General features: G+C 35.2%; 1 protein-coding gene across 1 annotated transcript in view; it reads left to right on the forward strand.

Annotated features, from left to right (window-relative positions):
• STAU2 (staufen double-stranded RNA binding protein 2) overlaps positions 1 to 16,213 on the forward strand; it is a 317,711-nt gene that overhangs the window by 138,297 nt on the left and 163,201 nt on the right. Inside the window, exons 12-13 of the mRNA XM_054595602.1 lie at positions 2,723 to 2,854; positions 10,387 to 10,447. Of these exons, the coding sequence (XP_054451577.1) occupies positions 2,723 to 2,854; positions 10,387 to 10,447 (193 nt within the window). The remainder of the gene's footprint in view (positions 1 to 2,722; positions 2,855 to 10,386; positions 10,448 to 16,213) is intronic.

A 16,213-nucleotide genomic window follows, 5' to 3' on the forward strand; every position in this document is an offset into this window, starting at 1 on the left:
ACTTTTCATTTTTCAAATGATTATTGACAGAATATACAAATGCAATTCGCTTTTGTATACTACCTTTTATATAGATAACTTATACATTTTTACAATTTATTTGTAGGGTTTTCTTGGATTTCTTATATATATATATATATTTTATATCAGCAAATAATGAGTTTGTTTTTACACTTCTAATTTATATACCTTTTTCTTTCTTGCCTTACTGCTCTGTTCAGGATTTGTAGTAAAATGCTAAATACTGGTAAAGATAGAGGTCTTCCCTTTCGTGTTCTAATTTCTAAATTTCAGCATTAAGTGTAATGTTTGCCAAGGTTTGCTGTAGGGTGTTTTTTTTGTTGTTGTTTGTTTGTTTTGTAAAGTGCCCTTTGTCATAATAAGGAAGTTTCCTTCTTTCTCTAAGAGTTTTTATTATAAATGTTTGTTGAGTTTCATTGAATGCTTTTGCTCCACTTATTACAATGACTACATGGTTTGCCTCCTTAACCCATTAATACAGCAGTTTCCACTGATTGGTTTTGTTTGAGATCCAAATGTTAGACTGGCCTTGCATTTCTGGAGTAAACCTAACTTTGTCATGATTCTTTTTATATTTTGCTTTGTCTAATATACTGTTATATGGTTTAAACTTTGCATTTATGATTATGAGTGAAATAGGTCTGTAAATTTTCTTTCTTACACTGTTCTTGTTGGATTTTGGAATCAAAGTGATTCCTCACTGAATAATTGAGGACTGATTCCTCTTTTTCTAATCTTGAATGAATTTCTATAAGATTAGTTTTTTTAAAGAAAAATATTGGGTAGAACTTGCTGGAGAAGATCTCAGTTTTTTGTGGAATTTAAAAAAATTATGGTTCTAATTTCTTTAGTAATAAGTAAACTTCAGTAATTGGTTTGTTCTGTGCCAGTTTTTGATAATTGTATTCTTTAGGAATTTTTGATTTTATCTTAATTTTCATAAAGCTTGAACTGAAGTATTTAATATTCTATTATTTTATAATGCTACAGAAGCTATTGTAATCTTCCATTTTCATTCTTATTTGTGTCCCCCCAATCAGCCTTCCCTTTGGTTTATCATTTTATTATTCTTTTCAGGGAACCAAGTATTGGCTTTTTGAACTTCTCTTTTGTACTTCGTTTTCTGTTTCCTTAATTTCTGCCTTTGTCTTTATTCTTCTGTTTCTTTATATTTATTTTGTTCTTAATAACTTTCTTTTTATCCTTACCCGAGGACATGTTTATTGATGATAGAGGGGAAGAAGGGGAGAGAGGGGAAGAAGGGAAAGGAGAGAGCGAGAGGGAGAGAAACATTAATGTGAGAGAGAAACATCAATTGCTTGTCTTTGGTACATGCCCAACCAGGGACCAAACACAGGTATGTGCCCTGACTGGGAACCAAACCCATGACCTTTCAGTTTACGGAACAACACTCCAGCCAACCAAGCCAAACCGGCCAGGGCTTAACTTCTTAAGATGGATGTTTAGCTCATTATTTTTCTCTTTCTTTAAGCTTTTATGGATGTATATTTTCTTTTAGACCCTCCAATATTTGCATCTTTCAAGTTTTGGTATATTGTACTTCCATTACTATTATTTAAAATATGTTCTAATTTCCACTAGAATTTTTCTTTTGCCCATAGATTATTAGATTACATTGTTTAATTTTCAGAATTGTGACCACCTTCTTGTCTGTTTCTTTAATCACTTTTTGAGACCAATGTGTAAAAAAAAATCCCAGTGTAAGTTGTATATTTTCTATTTTGTCTGGTAATTTTCTTCTTTTTCGCTTTCAAATACATGTTTTACATCTGTCTTAGGTCTTGGCCCATGCATCTCTAAAAGAGCATTACTCAACTCAGGAAATATATGTGTGGATATAAGTTGAGTGATATACATTTAAATATATGTATATACATATATACACCCATATGTATCACTTATTCACTAAAGAGAACTGTAGAGTAGTTCTAATGGTAAAAAGCTGCTGTTTATTGAGCAATATGATTAATTGTACACTACAGGTAACATATTTTCTTAATTTTCAAAGCAGCAGAGGTAGTTATATTACTCCTCTTTTATTGATGAAAATACTGAGGCTTAAGAGATGTTAAATAATTTGAATCAGTTCATATAGCTAGGAAGTAGTAGAATTTAATTTTACACCCCAAGTTGACTTGGAAATCTGTGTTCTTAACCACAGCATTGTACTAACCTCTGTATCTTAATTCTTCAGGAACTATTTAATATAAACCTTTGTAAACTTGCTAATGCGATGTGAATATTATTTTTAATGGCACCAATGAGAATTTCAGCCCTTTCAGTTCATTAATTTAAATAAAGAATACTAAATGTAGTTAGAACCAACATATTCTGTATTACAATGTGAATTTTGTTTTGCTGCTTATATTATCAATACAAGCTTATTGTTTAAAAAAATCAAATAATACTGAAATATGTAAGGAAGTAAAAATCTAAGATCTTGTCATTCTAAGATAACCTTCATTGACATTTTAAGAACCATATTTCCATATTTTTCTCCATGCATATTTTCACTTGTATATATAATATTAGATAAGTGAGATCTTATCTTAATTGTTTTTATTATGGACTGAACTTCATATTTTTGAATGCTAGAGAGCAGAATATGTTGCTTTATGGGGTTAAGGAGTTCCTGTTTATCAAAGCAACTCTTATTAATTCCTTACTTTAATCTTACCAGGTCAAGGTAGGCAATGAAGTTGCTACTGGAACAGGACCTAATAAAAAGATAGCCAAAAAAAATGCTGCGGAAGCAATGCTGTTACAGCTTGGTTATAAAGCATCCACTAGTCTTCAAGATCAACTTGACAAGGTGAGAGTTAAGTTTACATGTACAACTCCTGTCAGAATATCAAAGTGATAACAAATTCTGTTTCGATGTTCCTTGACTCTAATGTCTTAACTGGTGTTAAAGTAGACATCAAATGTTAACTTTTCTAAGGCAGTACTCTGTAATTTGAAAAATAGATTGCGCTGTTACAAAATGACATCTGTTTATGGTGTCGAAACGAAGAAGTATTAATTATAATCTTACAGTTAGAAAATACTAAAAATTTGCTGTATGGCTGTCTGTACTTTTTATAATACCAATTTAGTAATTTTTAGCTTATTGGCTGGTGGGTTTTGCCATGGAGACCATTTTAATTTGTGCTAAATTTTTAAAAACAGAGGTTAGCTTTTATTTCTGAACTATACCTGAAAACATTGGAAATAAAGATCCTGAGTTATCCCTTTAGGGCAGGAACTATATTGGACAGACACTCTATAAACTAATTTTTCTATTTACATTAAATTTAAAGGTAAACTCAGAGGGTGTTTATTTTCTGCCAGGACTTGTGTTCATGGTTCCCTGTTTCTTCTGCACATTAATGACATCATTAACACCTGCCTCTGTTGCAAGAAAGGCAGGGAACCCTGAATTCAGGACTTGGCAGATAACTTGCCAAGAACTGGTTTAATTTCAATTTGTATTTAAAATTATCATTTCACCTCTGCACATGTAGAAATTATTATTAACATTTTCTTTGTATGAAAATTCACAAAACAGGCTGAATAATTATATCTCTCAAAAGCAATCTGCTTTTTTTCCATCCCATTTTCTTACCTAAGGATTCTGTTTCAGAGACATTTTCAGTTTCTGCAGGAACACATTCCTGTAGAAACAAAACCATCTATTAAAAAACATTTAGGTATACTTTTCTTTTTAAGGCAACTAGGAATATGTAGGCAATTATTTTTAGTGATTAAAAAATTATTTGTCTGTGTGGTATTGCTAGAGATTTCAGTTGTTTTTATAACCTAGGTAGGTAATGCATTTTCTTCCTTAAAAATATTTGTAACATGAAACCTAACATGTGTTCCAGTTTCTATAGTTTTTATATTGTGTGTATGTTGTTTTAACTTAACACATTTATATTGACCTAAACCGGGTGAGTAATTTATAAAAATATGTCAGGATAAATCTCAGACAATAATTTGTAAGTTCAGTGAAAACAAAACAGAACAAAAAACAGCATTAATTTAAAAAACACTTTTTCCTACCCACTATATTATTAGTCAGGATTCTCCAGAGAAACAGCGCCAACAGGATAGGTGCATGTATACATGTGTACATACATGCATGTGCACACACATGTATGTAGATAGAGAGATAGGTAGGTAGATAGATAGATAGGCATCACACAGAGACCTATTTTAAGGAATTGGTCCACGCAGTGGTGAAGGCCTGACTAGTACGAGATCTGCAGGGGAGGCCAGTTAGAATGGAGACTCAGGCAGGTGTTGCAGTTCAGGTGCATTTCTCCTAGAGAGTTCCCTCTTGCTCCCGGGAGGTCAGCCTCTCCTCTAGTCAGCCTTCAACTCATTAGGTCCACCCACATGATGGAGAGCTGTCTGCTTCATTCAATGTTCAATTATTTAAATGTATGTCTCTCCCAAAACATTGTCACAGCGACCCCCAGAATAATGTTGAATCAAATATCTGGCACAGTAGCCTAGACAAGTCGACATATACAGTTAACCATTGCACCCACTAACGGCTAAATACTTACAGCTGAAGACAAAATGATTGAAACTTGGTCCCTGCTCTCAAGGAACTGAGCAGTAAGCGTTGGGTTGAGGAGCTTTAATCATATAACAAAAATTACAGCATCCTGGCATCTAGAGAACATGATAATGAATCTGAAAATTCAATAATAACAAAGTAAAGAGTTCAGAGAATTATTAACTTAAGATTTGAACGTGAAAGAGACATCATCTGGTTTGTATTCTTCAAAGAACAATCCTAAACATAATGGAGTGAATCAATGTGAGCAGGATGAGTAGTCACATTGTTTGGTAAGAGATACTGAGGATCTGGACTAAGGCAGTGGTGGTGAGCGTGGGGAAAGACACTAGAGATATTCCTTGAGTGTCTGTGGTTAGACTTCAGGAGCAGGTAATATGCCTGGTATCTTACCTGGGAAGAGGGAGAAGTAGAGAATGACGAGGAAAGCGGTGGCAGCCAGACAAGGCCGAGATCAAACGGGAGGACCAAGTACATTGACTTGTCAGTAAGATCTTTAGGGAATATTAAAAACATTCAAAAGCAGTATTTATTTATATTTTCCTCAGTATTTTCACCAAACTGTTGTTCACCAAACTCAGTCACCAAACTGTTGTTCATGTCCATGAGTCCTTCTCCCTTTTTGCTTAATCCCTTCACCCCCTAACTTCCCCTTACCTCAGCTGTCTTGCTGCTCTCTATCTATGAGCCTATTTCTATTTTGCTTGTTAGTTTAGTTTGTTCATTAGATTCCACACATGAATGAAATCATATGGTACATGTCTTTCTCTGACTGGCTTATTTCACTTAGCATAATGTTCTCCAGGTCCATTCATACTGTCGCAAAGCGTAAAATTTTCTTCTTTTTTATAGCCAAGTAGTATTCCATTGTGTAAAAACAAAAAAGATTAGAACCTTTCTGCCATTTCACCCAGTGATCACACTCCTGGGAATATATCTGAAGGAACCAAAAACACTAATAAGAATGTAAACACCCCTATGTTCCATTGCAGCATTATTTACAATCGCCAAGATACAGAAGCAGCCCAAATGTCCAGATGTCCATCAGTAGATGAGTGGATAAAACAACTATGGGACATTTACACAAAAGCAATATTTAAAAAAAGTTGTTTTCTCTTTTTTATTATTTTTATTTTTATTTTTTAATTTGCAGTGCTTAGTATTTATTTTTTATTTTTTTATTGTTCAAGTACAGTTATCTCCATTTACCCCCCACCATTCTTCCCCCGCTCCTACCCCTACCTCCCACTCTCAATCCTAACTCCCTTTGACATTGTCCATGGGTCCTTTATACATGTTCCTTGACTATACTTACCCTTCTTTCCCCTGTTATACCTCTCCCCCTTCCCCTCTGGTTACTGTCAGTTTGTTATTTATTTCAATGTCTCTTGTTATATTTTGCTGGCTTGTTTGTTTTGTTGATTAGGGTCCACTTACAGGTGAGATCATATGATATTTGTCTTTGACTGCCTAGCTTATTCCACTTAGCATAATACTCTCCAGTTCCATCTATGTGGTTGCAAAGGGTAGGAGTTCTTTCTTTCTTTCTACTGCATAGTATTCCATCGTGTAAATGTACCGTAGTTTTTGGATCTACTCATTTACTGATGGGCACTTAGAAAAGGGAACCCTAGTGCACTGTTGGTGGGAATGCAGACTGGTGCAGCCACTGTGGAAAACAATATGGAATTTCCTAAAAAAACTAAAAATGGAACTGTCTTTTGACCTAGAAATTCCACTTTTGGGATTATACCCTAAGAATCCTGAAACACCAATTCAGAAAGAACCTATGCACCCCAATGTTAATAGAAGCACAGTTTACAGTAGCCAAGTGCTAGAAGTTTTTTCTCTTTTTTTAAATAAGCAAGAAATGTACATGGTTGAAAGAATTAAAATATCACAAAACAATAAACAGTAAAAAAAAAAAGTCTCGTATGTTAAAAAATGTTAGTCTGAGACACTTAGATTCTGTCTCTTCCTAAATGCATCTCCTACAGTGAGTTAATATTTGTGTAGCGTTTAGAATAGTGTCTGAAATATAGTGATTATTATATGAAGATTTAATAAGAATAAAATAAATACCCTCACAGAGAAATTCTGTGTATATGCACTAAAATACCCCTATTTTTAAAAAAATTCAGATTTATTGAGTGCAGTTCAGTGGTTTTGACAATATGTTAGTGCATGTGTGTGTGTATACATTCATTAACCACCACCACAATTAAGATTTATAACATTTCTGTTGTCCCAAAAAGTTTCTTAAGGCCCATTTGTAGTTAATCTCTTCCTCTGTCTTCATCCTCTCGCAAACACTGATCTGATTTCTGTCTCTATAATTTTGCCTTTTCCAGAATATCATATAAAATGAATCATGTAATATGTAACCTTTTGTGCCCGGCTTCTTGTTGCTGATATTTATCTGTGATGTTGCATTTATTATTATTTTATTCTTTACAGGTATTTGGGCTGTTTATAGTTTGAGGCTATTATAAAGTGTTTATAAAGATTTATGTGTAAGTCTTTATATATACATATTCTACTATATTCTATATGTACATATTTGTGTAGTAAGTCCACGTGTAACTAGAAGAAGCTGTGAGGATGTTCTCCAGAGAGGCTGTACCATTTCGCATTCCCACCAACAATATTGGAGGCTTTCCATTACCCCACATCTTCTCCAGTTCTTGATATTATTGGTTTTGATCATATTAGTAGATGTATAATGTTATCTCATTGGATTTTAATTTGCATTTCCCTGTAATGTTGATTATCTTACGTGTTTATTCCCCATTTGTATCTCTTCTTTTAAGGGTCTTTTCAAAACTTTTGTCTCTTCATCACTATCCTGAAATTTCCTTGCCTCTCTCCTTTGTTGAGTTGCCTGTTTTCTGGACAGTTTCCATTGTTCTTGATTTACTTCCTTGTTTTGATGGAGCACATACTTTTAGTAGCTTTCTGATTGCATGTCTGAAATTCCTTTACATTTCCCAAGTACGTACTTGATTTATAGTTTTCTGAGATATAATTATAAAATGGAAATATTTTTTTCACAGGGTTTTGAAGACATTGCCCCGAATTTTCTGCCTCCCAGTGTTACTTTGGGAACTCCAGTGCCCTTTGCTTCTGCAGCCTAATATGAAACTTACATTTTTTATCCCTCTTCACACTTTCCCAAGGGTTTGGAAATGTCATGGATGATTGACTTTATGAGTGTATTTTTGATAAAGTGTTTTGGATGCTTGAGTTTCAATGTAGAAGTTGATATACTTTTAGACTGGGAAATTTCTTATATTATTTCTTTGATAATTTTTTTCATACCATTTTTGCTATTATTTCCTTCTGTGATGTATGTTAGTCTTATGGATGATCTTCTGGTTTTGTTCCCTCCGTCCCTCCCTCTCCCTCCCTCCCTCCCCCTCTCTCTCTCTCTTCCACCCTCCTCCCTCCCTCCCTCTCTCCCATCCCTCCCTTCCTTCCATCCATCCTTCCACTTTCTCCCTTCCTTCCTGTCTTTTTCTCTTCTATTTGTATATCTTTTTCTTTTTGTTCAATTTTCTAGGAGATTTCATTAGTTTTGTATTCTGCCCTCCTTTGAAATTTTTTACTTTGGCTCTTTATATTTTTGATGTCCCAGAGCTCTTCCTTATTTCCACAATATTCCTTTTTATAGCCTCCTCTTCTTGTTTAATGGGTATAATAATTTTTTATGTCTCTGAGGATTCTTTAAACCTGTTTTTGAAGGGTGTTTTTTTGTTCCCCATATTGTCTTTGCCATTCCTTTGGGTTAGAAGCCTGGGTGCTGTCTTTTGAGTCCCAGATGAGGAAGGGAGCTAGGGCCCTTACCTTGCGGGATGCAGCTTCAGACTCCATCTCCCCGCTGCTGTGTTGGGGTGGCGATCTCACCCTCAGCTGTCCATGGTGTCCAGACTCTCTGTGTTTTAGCCTAAGAGAAACCTTGAAGGAAATTTGTCTGCTTGGGGTCAGCCAGGCAACCTGGAGTTTTCATAGGCCCTTGACAGACTTCCAAACAGTCATCCTGTTTTAGGACCTTCCAGGGTACATCTTTAGAAGAAACAGGTGTACTTCTAACTCTGCAGGCTGTCTGGGGTCCCAGGGCTCACATCAGTTTACCGTCTGTGAGCTCTTTGTTGAATGCAGCCTCCTGACATCTGTGAAGTCAGGTGCAGCTTTTTCACTGCTATCCAGGTTCTAAACTTTGACTTTGCTCTTCTGCTGTTGACTCCTTTCATATTCGTGGGGCAGGGAGTGGGGAGAAGAGAGGGAGAGAAAATTTTTGGGTTATTGGATTATTGATTTAGAGATGTTTTGGGAGAGGGAAGAGATTCTTCCTTGTGTTCACTCTGCTGGGTTTAAGCCTAAACCTTACAAAAGCAGTCTCATTATAGCATTAGGGTAGAAATGAGAGAGTAGTAGACTTGGGATTCAGTGTAAGGAGGAAAAATTAGGCATAAGGAATATAATCTAATATTTAAATAACCTTGGTTATTAGTAGAAGGAGAGGAATTAAGAAATGTTGCATGAAATGCTAAATTTATTACTACCAACTTTGCCTGTGAATTTGCCTTCTTTTCATCAGTCTATTCTTTCCCTCATGAAAGTGACTTATTCCCTACTGTTTATACTTTCCAGCTTATAACTCCTCTTGATCAGCTTCCCCCTCATTCTATGATCTCATCTTGTTCTTCACTCAGAACATAGAAGTGGGAGTCTCCCCGGCCTCCCCACCAACATAGATCTGCATTTTTACATTTATGCCTCCTCCATCCTTTACAAGTGGCAAACTATGTGCTAGAATTGTAATTTTTTTTTTACAGCTGGATTTAATGTATCCATTTGGTCTTTGACAATGATGATTATCATAGGAAATGTACCTTGTCTTTCCTGAAGTACCTGGCACCAATAATATCAGCTCCACAAAAAAAAGAACATAATCAGTTAATGTCACTGATTAATTTGATTATATACTTACTACTTCAGACTATCTAAGTTTACACCAAACGTATGTCAAATTATGTGGTGAAATTCAGGATATTACAAATTTTACTTAAAGTTAGGGTTAAGTTGTCAATTTTTTGTATATGTCATTGGCAATATTTGATGATCATTGTCAAGGACTGTTCCAGGCACTGACTGGTGTGCCTTAGTTGGTTGGGCATCATTCTGCAAACCAAAGGTCGCCGGTTCAATTCCTGGGCAGGGCACATCCCTGGGTTGCAGGCCAGGACCCAAGTTGAGGGCGTGAGAGGCAACTAATCAATGTTTCTCTCTCACATCAATTCTCTTTCTCTCTTCCTCCCTTACCTTCTCACTAAAAATAAATAAAATCTTTAAGAGAAAAAGGACTTCCAGAGCAGGCATAGTAATATTTCTGTTGTTAATTTGTCCTCAAGAAGGATAAAGAAGCTCCTTTAGTCTCTTTAGCACTGTGATAGATTATTGTTTACTATTTGAATAAGAATTGTTTACTTTTAACCACCTATAGTAGGTGTATATAACAAATATGGGACTTCCTCGATGACTTAAATTGTAAATGTAAATGAGGATGAAAGTAGAATGACACATAAAAAACAGATTTGAATATAGAGAAGGGTTAGATAATAACTGTTCAAGGTAACTACTCTTGTGCCCATAGTCCTGGGGACAGAGGTGGAGGGAATAAGCAGAATATGTGAGAGACCTTTGCCCCTGCTTAATTGATTACTTATTTCTTTTTGAATAGTCTCTTTCTCTGGATTTTAACAATTGATTTAATCTTTCAGACAGGGGAAAACAAAGGATGGAGTGGTCCAAAGGCTGGTTTTCCTGAACCAACAAATAACAGTAAGTTTTCACTTTTAACTATGCTGGTGTTTATTGGTGGTTCAGTGACTAGTAAGTCACTGGTTATTATTTATTGGGTCTGTCGGGGCTCAAGATGCCATATTTGGTGTTACAGGGGGTATAGGGACATTGTGGTGTTTGCTTTTGTGGAATTGCTAGAAGACATAGGTGCTCACATTCTTAATATGGAGAAGCCATAGCAGACAGTGGACCATTTAATTCATAGTGATGACATTCTTTCTTTTAAAGTTGTTTTATTGCAACGTAATTATAGGATTAAAGAATCAAAAAAGAAAAACAATTATCCACAAGTCATTACACTCTAAAAACAAATGTTTGCAGTTGTAATTCTTTTTAGATAAACAAATTTTTACATAATTGTATTTTTTACATTAAAAATTATTCAGTTTTATTAATTAAAATAGATTAAGTTCACACATAATCTAAATAAAGTATTGCAAAATCAATTGTATGATCCTTGTTCAAAATACAGATCAGAAATATTCAGGGGTGTTCTTGTTCTTCTGATAGATAATCTGAGAGCTGCGCTGTCCATGGTTTTCAAGACTGAGAATAATTATTTAGTAAACATGAATGTACAATAATTTTATGCCTTTTTAGGGAAGAGTTTGCTTTACTCTTCTTAGATATCTGTGGAGATTTATTTCCACCATATCAAATACTATTTATGACTTTTATCCATTGCTATTGTGAAGATACATCAGGATTTTAATGAACTGCTGATTGTTTTTACAATTAAAGGTCAATTGTTAAAACTATTTAAAATTCAGAATGTTCCTCTGTCTTACTTTAATGCAAAGCATGATGCCCTAAGCATTCAACTGCACGCTGTCTTACATCAACGTTCTAAGTCAGCCACAACCACTATCTCCATTTAGATTTTCCTCATGCATTGCATATGACAGTACCCTCCATCTCCCACGGGAAAGTAGGTATGGATGATTGATTTCGTCTACAATGTAGATGAAAGTTTGTCCTGTGTTCTTTTCGTTTAACATTGCAATAAACATTTTTTTCCACATTGTGCTGAGTCATTAGAATTTTTAATATTAAAATCACTATTGGGAATTATACCACTAAACCACCAATGCACACTAAAATCAATATTAAAATATCAGAAATGTAAGAAGAAAGTTGCTCACAATTGCGTTCTAATTACACTATTAAAAGATGCCTAAAAATCCACTTCAGCTTATTTCTTCTTTTCAAAGGCTGTTATTTATTGGAAGCATAGACATTTATCTTTAACTTCCTCCCCACCTCTCCCAAAAAACATCTGTTTTCTCTGAAGTGACCATTTTACTATAAAGCAGTAAAACAAAACAAACAGCCAGTGCAGACCCTATGAAGGGAAGGTCCAGTGGAGCCATGTCATTTCCACTCCCAGTTTTCTTCCTTTATAACCTCTGGATGCCAAATAAACTTCATTCTGTAAATTGTCATAATTTAGTTTTTGATATTAGTAGCTCTTCTCTTGATGCATAATAGTAATAAACTTACCAAAGCATGCTTAGAAGAACTGAATTTTTGGATCATTAAAACTAGCCCCTTGGAAAGAATATTTCAGTGATGTAATGGAATTTATGAGTTACTTTCTGGAAATAATTGAAATAATTTAATAGGGTCCTGAACCTTTGATCATATGTTATATAAACATATATATATTCATCATAGAAGAGTGTGTGTGTGTGTGTGTGTGTGTGTGTGTGTGTGTAAATGAATGTGATAGCTTAACAGGTACCCCAAAGAAAAATGGAAACAGTTTAGGATTCTCAGAGTTTAATTCCTTTGATATTTGAATATACAGGTTTATAATTACTTGATAAGGGAGTGTAAGAAGCATTGAATTGATTTCAGTTTTATACGATTTACTTAGAACACTACCTGTTTTCTAGTAACCATGTAATGAGTGTAATTTCTTTCTGTGCCTTCTCCCTCCTATTTAATAAACATATATAATTCTGGGTAGGCTTGTCCAAAACTCTGTTCTTATGCTTTTTATCTGTCAGATGTTTTTTGCATGCACATGGTGTCCAAAGAATATATAGTGTTTACTAGAATAGTTACTTTTGGCACTAGACATTTTTTCAAAGAATATAAACATTATTTATTTGAACATGGAAGTCAGTTCTTTTCTTTTATTAATGATTTTATTTATTTTATTTTTTAGAGAGAAGGGAAGGGAGGGATAAAGACAGGGAGAGGGATAAAAACATCCATGTGCCTGATCAGCTGCCTCTTGCACACCCCCAACTGGGGACCTGGCCCGCAACCCAAGACATGTGCTGTGACTGTGAATCGAACTGGCCACCTTTTAGTTTGCAGGACAGCACCCAACCCACTGAACCCCACCAGTCAGGGCTGGAAGCCAGCTCTTAGCTTGACAGTTTTAAGATGAAATCACATTATAAATAACCTGCAAACTCTATCATTAAACAGCGATATTTTGGCTCTTAGCTTTATGTGTTTGTTGATTTTTAACTTGCTAATGGGTCTGGGAAATCTGTTGCAAGTGGGAGAAGAGGGAGCAAAGAGGCCAGTGAGGTTCAGTGATCAGAAATATGTAAGAATGAATAATACAAAGATTTGTATAATCTTTGATGTGATAAAGCTGTTTGAAACCAGCTTAAAACTTAACTGTGCTGTATACATTTTAAAATTCCTCTTGTCTGCAGTAGTTCACACTGAGAATTTGAAAGGAGGATGATCTTTCACTTCACCCCTTCCCAACTGTGAGGGGTGAGAAGGCTGGTCCCAGGGCCCTTCCCTGTGAGCACTGAGTGGTCCCTGCCTCAGGGTACCAGGCAGGATGAGGGCAGCCTGACTCTGAAATGGTCTAGTTCTGTCTAGTGGGACCCCAGAATGCTCTGGAGCCAGCTTGTAGCTACTCAAAGACATCATTGGGAAGAAACTGTTCTCTTCTTAGGAACTGATCACTCAAGTGATGACTCCATTACCTAAATTTAATTTAAATTCATGTATTATGGTACATTTAGGTACCATACACTTCTACTTAATTAGTTCCTGAAGTTTGAAATTTTTCCCTGAGTGGTTTGTGTCCTGTTAAGAATACCTGTTGGTGTTTTACAGGCAGCGGTTAGAGCGGGGATCTCGCAGGATGGCACATATGGGGGGAGATAGGAATTTGAGATTGCTGGTGCTGGCCGCTTTGCTGGCATGTTTTCTGACCTGGAGAAACTCATTGTACATCTTATTATTCAGTGTGCTCTGTTAAGAGTTATGCATACCAAAAAAACCCAAAACTCATTTATAGATCATTAAAAAAAGAGTTATGCATACTATTTTAAATGTTGACAATCTTTAATTATGTAACCTTTGTAAAATGATTAGCCTTTCCTGAGTAACATCTGAAAAGGTAACATATTACTTTACAAAAAATGGAATGTCATCATAAAGTGACTCTTCTTCGTGTTTTCTTTGTGAAACTCTACTTCACAAATTGTAATTAGATCAGATTTTTAGCAAAACATTATTTGGATAAATATGAAACTAACTTGGGACCATAGTATACAAAAGGTAAAAGAAAGGAAGACAGAGTTAGGGGAAAGAAGAGAGTTTTAATCTGGCATAGCTAGCACCTAACTATACATAGACAAAGAAAGTTCATGACCATATGCATTTAATTTTTGAAGTGGGAGACATTATTATTTTTTGGGTGGAAGATATTATTTTAAAGATTACAGTCCTAAGAAACTGCTAACAATTACAACTAAAAAATAGTTAAAATGGTTTTGCAAGTGATTGTGATTACATAGCTTGGTTCCTGGCTTGATTGCCTGCAGATTTAAAATATGGACCTAATTTTTGCATGCTTCTCAGGCTTTCTTCATTGGACTGAATTGCAGTTGAAGGTAGACTACTATAAGCATGTTTTTACCCTTTGAATCGCTGTCATAGTCATGTTGAAGGGCAAGAGAGCGTAATTCTGTAATGTGAGGTTTGTGTTAAATTTAGCACAGGGCAATTTAATGCTTGGTGTACACATAAAAAGCTAGATTTTTACAGATGAATGACGAACAATTTTTTTAAAAAGATTATGCATTTTAAAGATCTCCTGACGGCTCATGGAAAACTTTGTAAAATATTTAGATATAGTTCAGCTGATAATATCTTTCTTTTGTATTCACATTCCATGTTTCTTATTAATACAGTTTTACTTAAAAACAGGTTCATTGTTTCTTAAAGGTGAACTCTAGCTTAATTCAAAATTGGACTAAGCTCAAAGGTATTCACTGGTATGTGCCGAATCCACCCACTAAAAGATTATTTGGAGGCATTTTTCACATAAATATTTTTCCGTTAACCTTTTAAAAAGTTTTATTTAGCCCCTGTGAAATATGCTGACTCTTCTGGGTTCATTAGAGATGACCTAAGACAAAAACTTTTGGGATGGAATGGAGTTCTTACTAGTCTTCTTAGTACTGTAGTTGACTTACCAAAAATTTTGTCATTTTGTGTCATAGCTGTATATTATTAAACTCTGTACATCCTGAAACCAGAGGCTAAACCATTCCAGTGACCGGACATTAGATCGTATGCATGTTTCGCAAATGCTTCGTACTGTATTCAGAACCTTTATGTTTTTTATTCTTTTCTTGTTGGGCAAGGTGTATACTTTTAAGATAATGCATTAATAGAGTCTTTAAGTGTTTTGGGACAGTTCCTTCTACAGATTCCTTTTGGGGCTCCCATAACAGAAACTACTTTGTAATGAAACAATTAAGTTAGTTGGAGCCAGTTAGATTTAAATATAAAGCTGAGCGATCCAACTTAATCATTTATTTCAACAATAATACTGTGTTGGAAATCTAAGTGTATAGCTGACTTGTAGCCATCTATTTAAAAAACATCAGTGGGCTCCTTTGCCCAGCCCAGTCTCTGCATGGCTAATAGCCTTTGAACAAAGTCTAGCCTGTGAATAGAGGGCTGTTTATTTGAAGCAGCTGGGGCAGCAGGACTTTCACGTGTCATTGCTGTTGTTTGCACCTGCTGAGCCTGAAGGTGGAAAAGTGTTTCACTCCTGAGGAAAGGATGATCCAGATGTTCCAGAGAGATAGCTGTCCTCTTTTACATTGGTGGCTGTGTTGGACCTGCCAGAGTGGTGAGAAGCTTTAGCTGTTTTTACTGCTTTGACCAGGTTCCCTTTTCTTGCCCATTGAATCTAGGGAGATGAGAGACAGCATTAAGCTTGCTTCTGTTTTCATCAGACCAGCTGAGTTTGTAGTTCAAGGCCTATTCATTTAAGGAGAAAGGATCTTAAACTAGAAAATAAATCCTTAATCAGATTAACATAGGTAGCTTATTTCTCTGAAATATTCTCAGGAAAGATTGAAGGAATTTAAATTTTCATGATTTTAAAAACTTTTGCTTGGCTCATATTTTTATACAGAAATGATTTCAGGTGCATGTTTCTTAAAAAGGGAAATCATATGAGAAATTTAGGGATACATTTATTGAGCTCAGTATGAGAGTGTTTTTAAGTATAAGAGCAAGGGATGAAATCAAAGAAAAAAAGATTGATTTAGGAACATTAAAACTAAGAACATTCAGGGAACAGCATAAGAAGATAAAAAGGTAAATGACAAACAGAAAGCATAGACTGCAGCATACATAGCAGCAGGCTAGATGTACACAAAGGACACCTACAGGTTAATAAAAGGTCAACATCCCAATAGAAAAATGGCCAAAAGGCTTAAGGAGACATTTAAAAAGAACAGACATTAA

Source organism: Pteronotus mesoamericanus, unplaced genomic scaffold (assembly GCF_021234165.1).
Source record: "Pteronotus mesoamericanus isolate MK-2021 breed Mesoamerican mustached bat unplaced genomic scaffold, CSHL_Meso_final scaffold_54, whole genome shotgun sequence".
NCBI classification, from domain to species: Eukaryota; Metazoa; Chordata; class Mammalia; order Chiroptera; family Mormoopidae; genus Pteronotus; species Pteronotus mesoamericanus.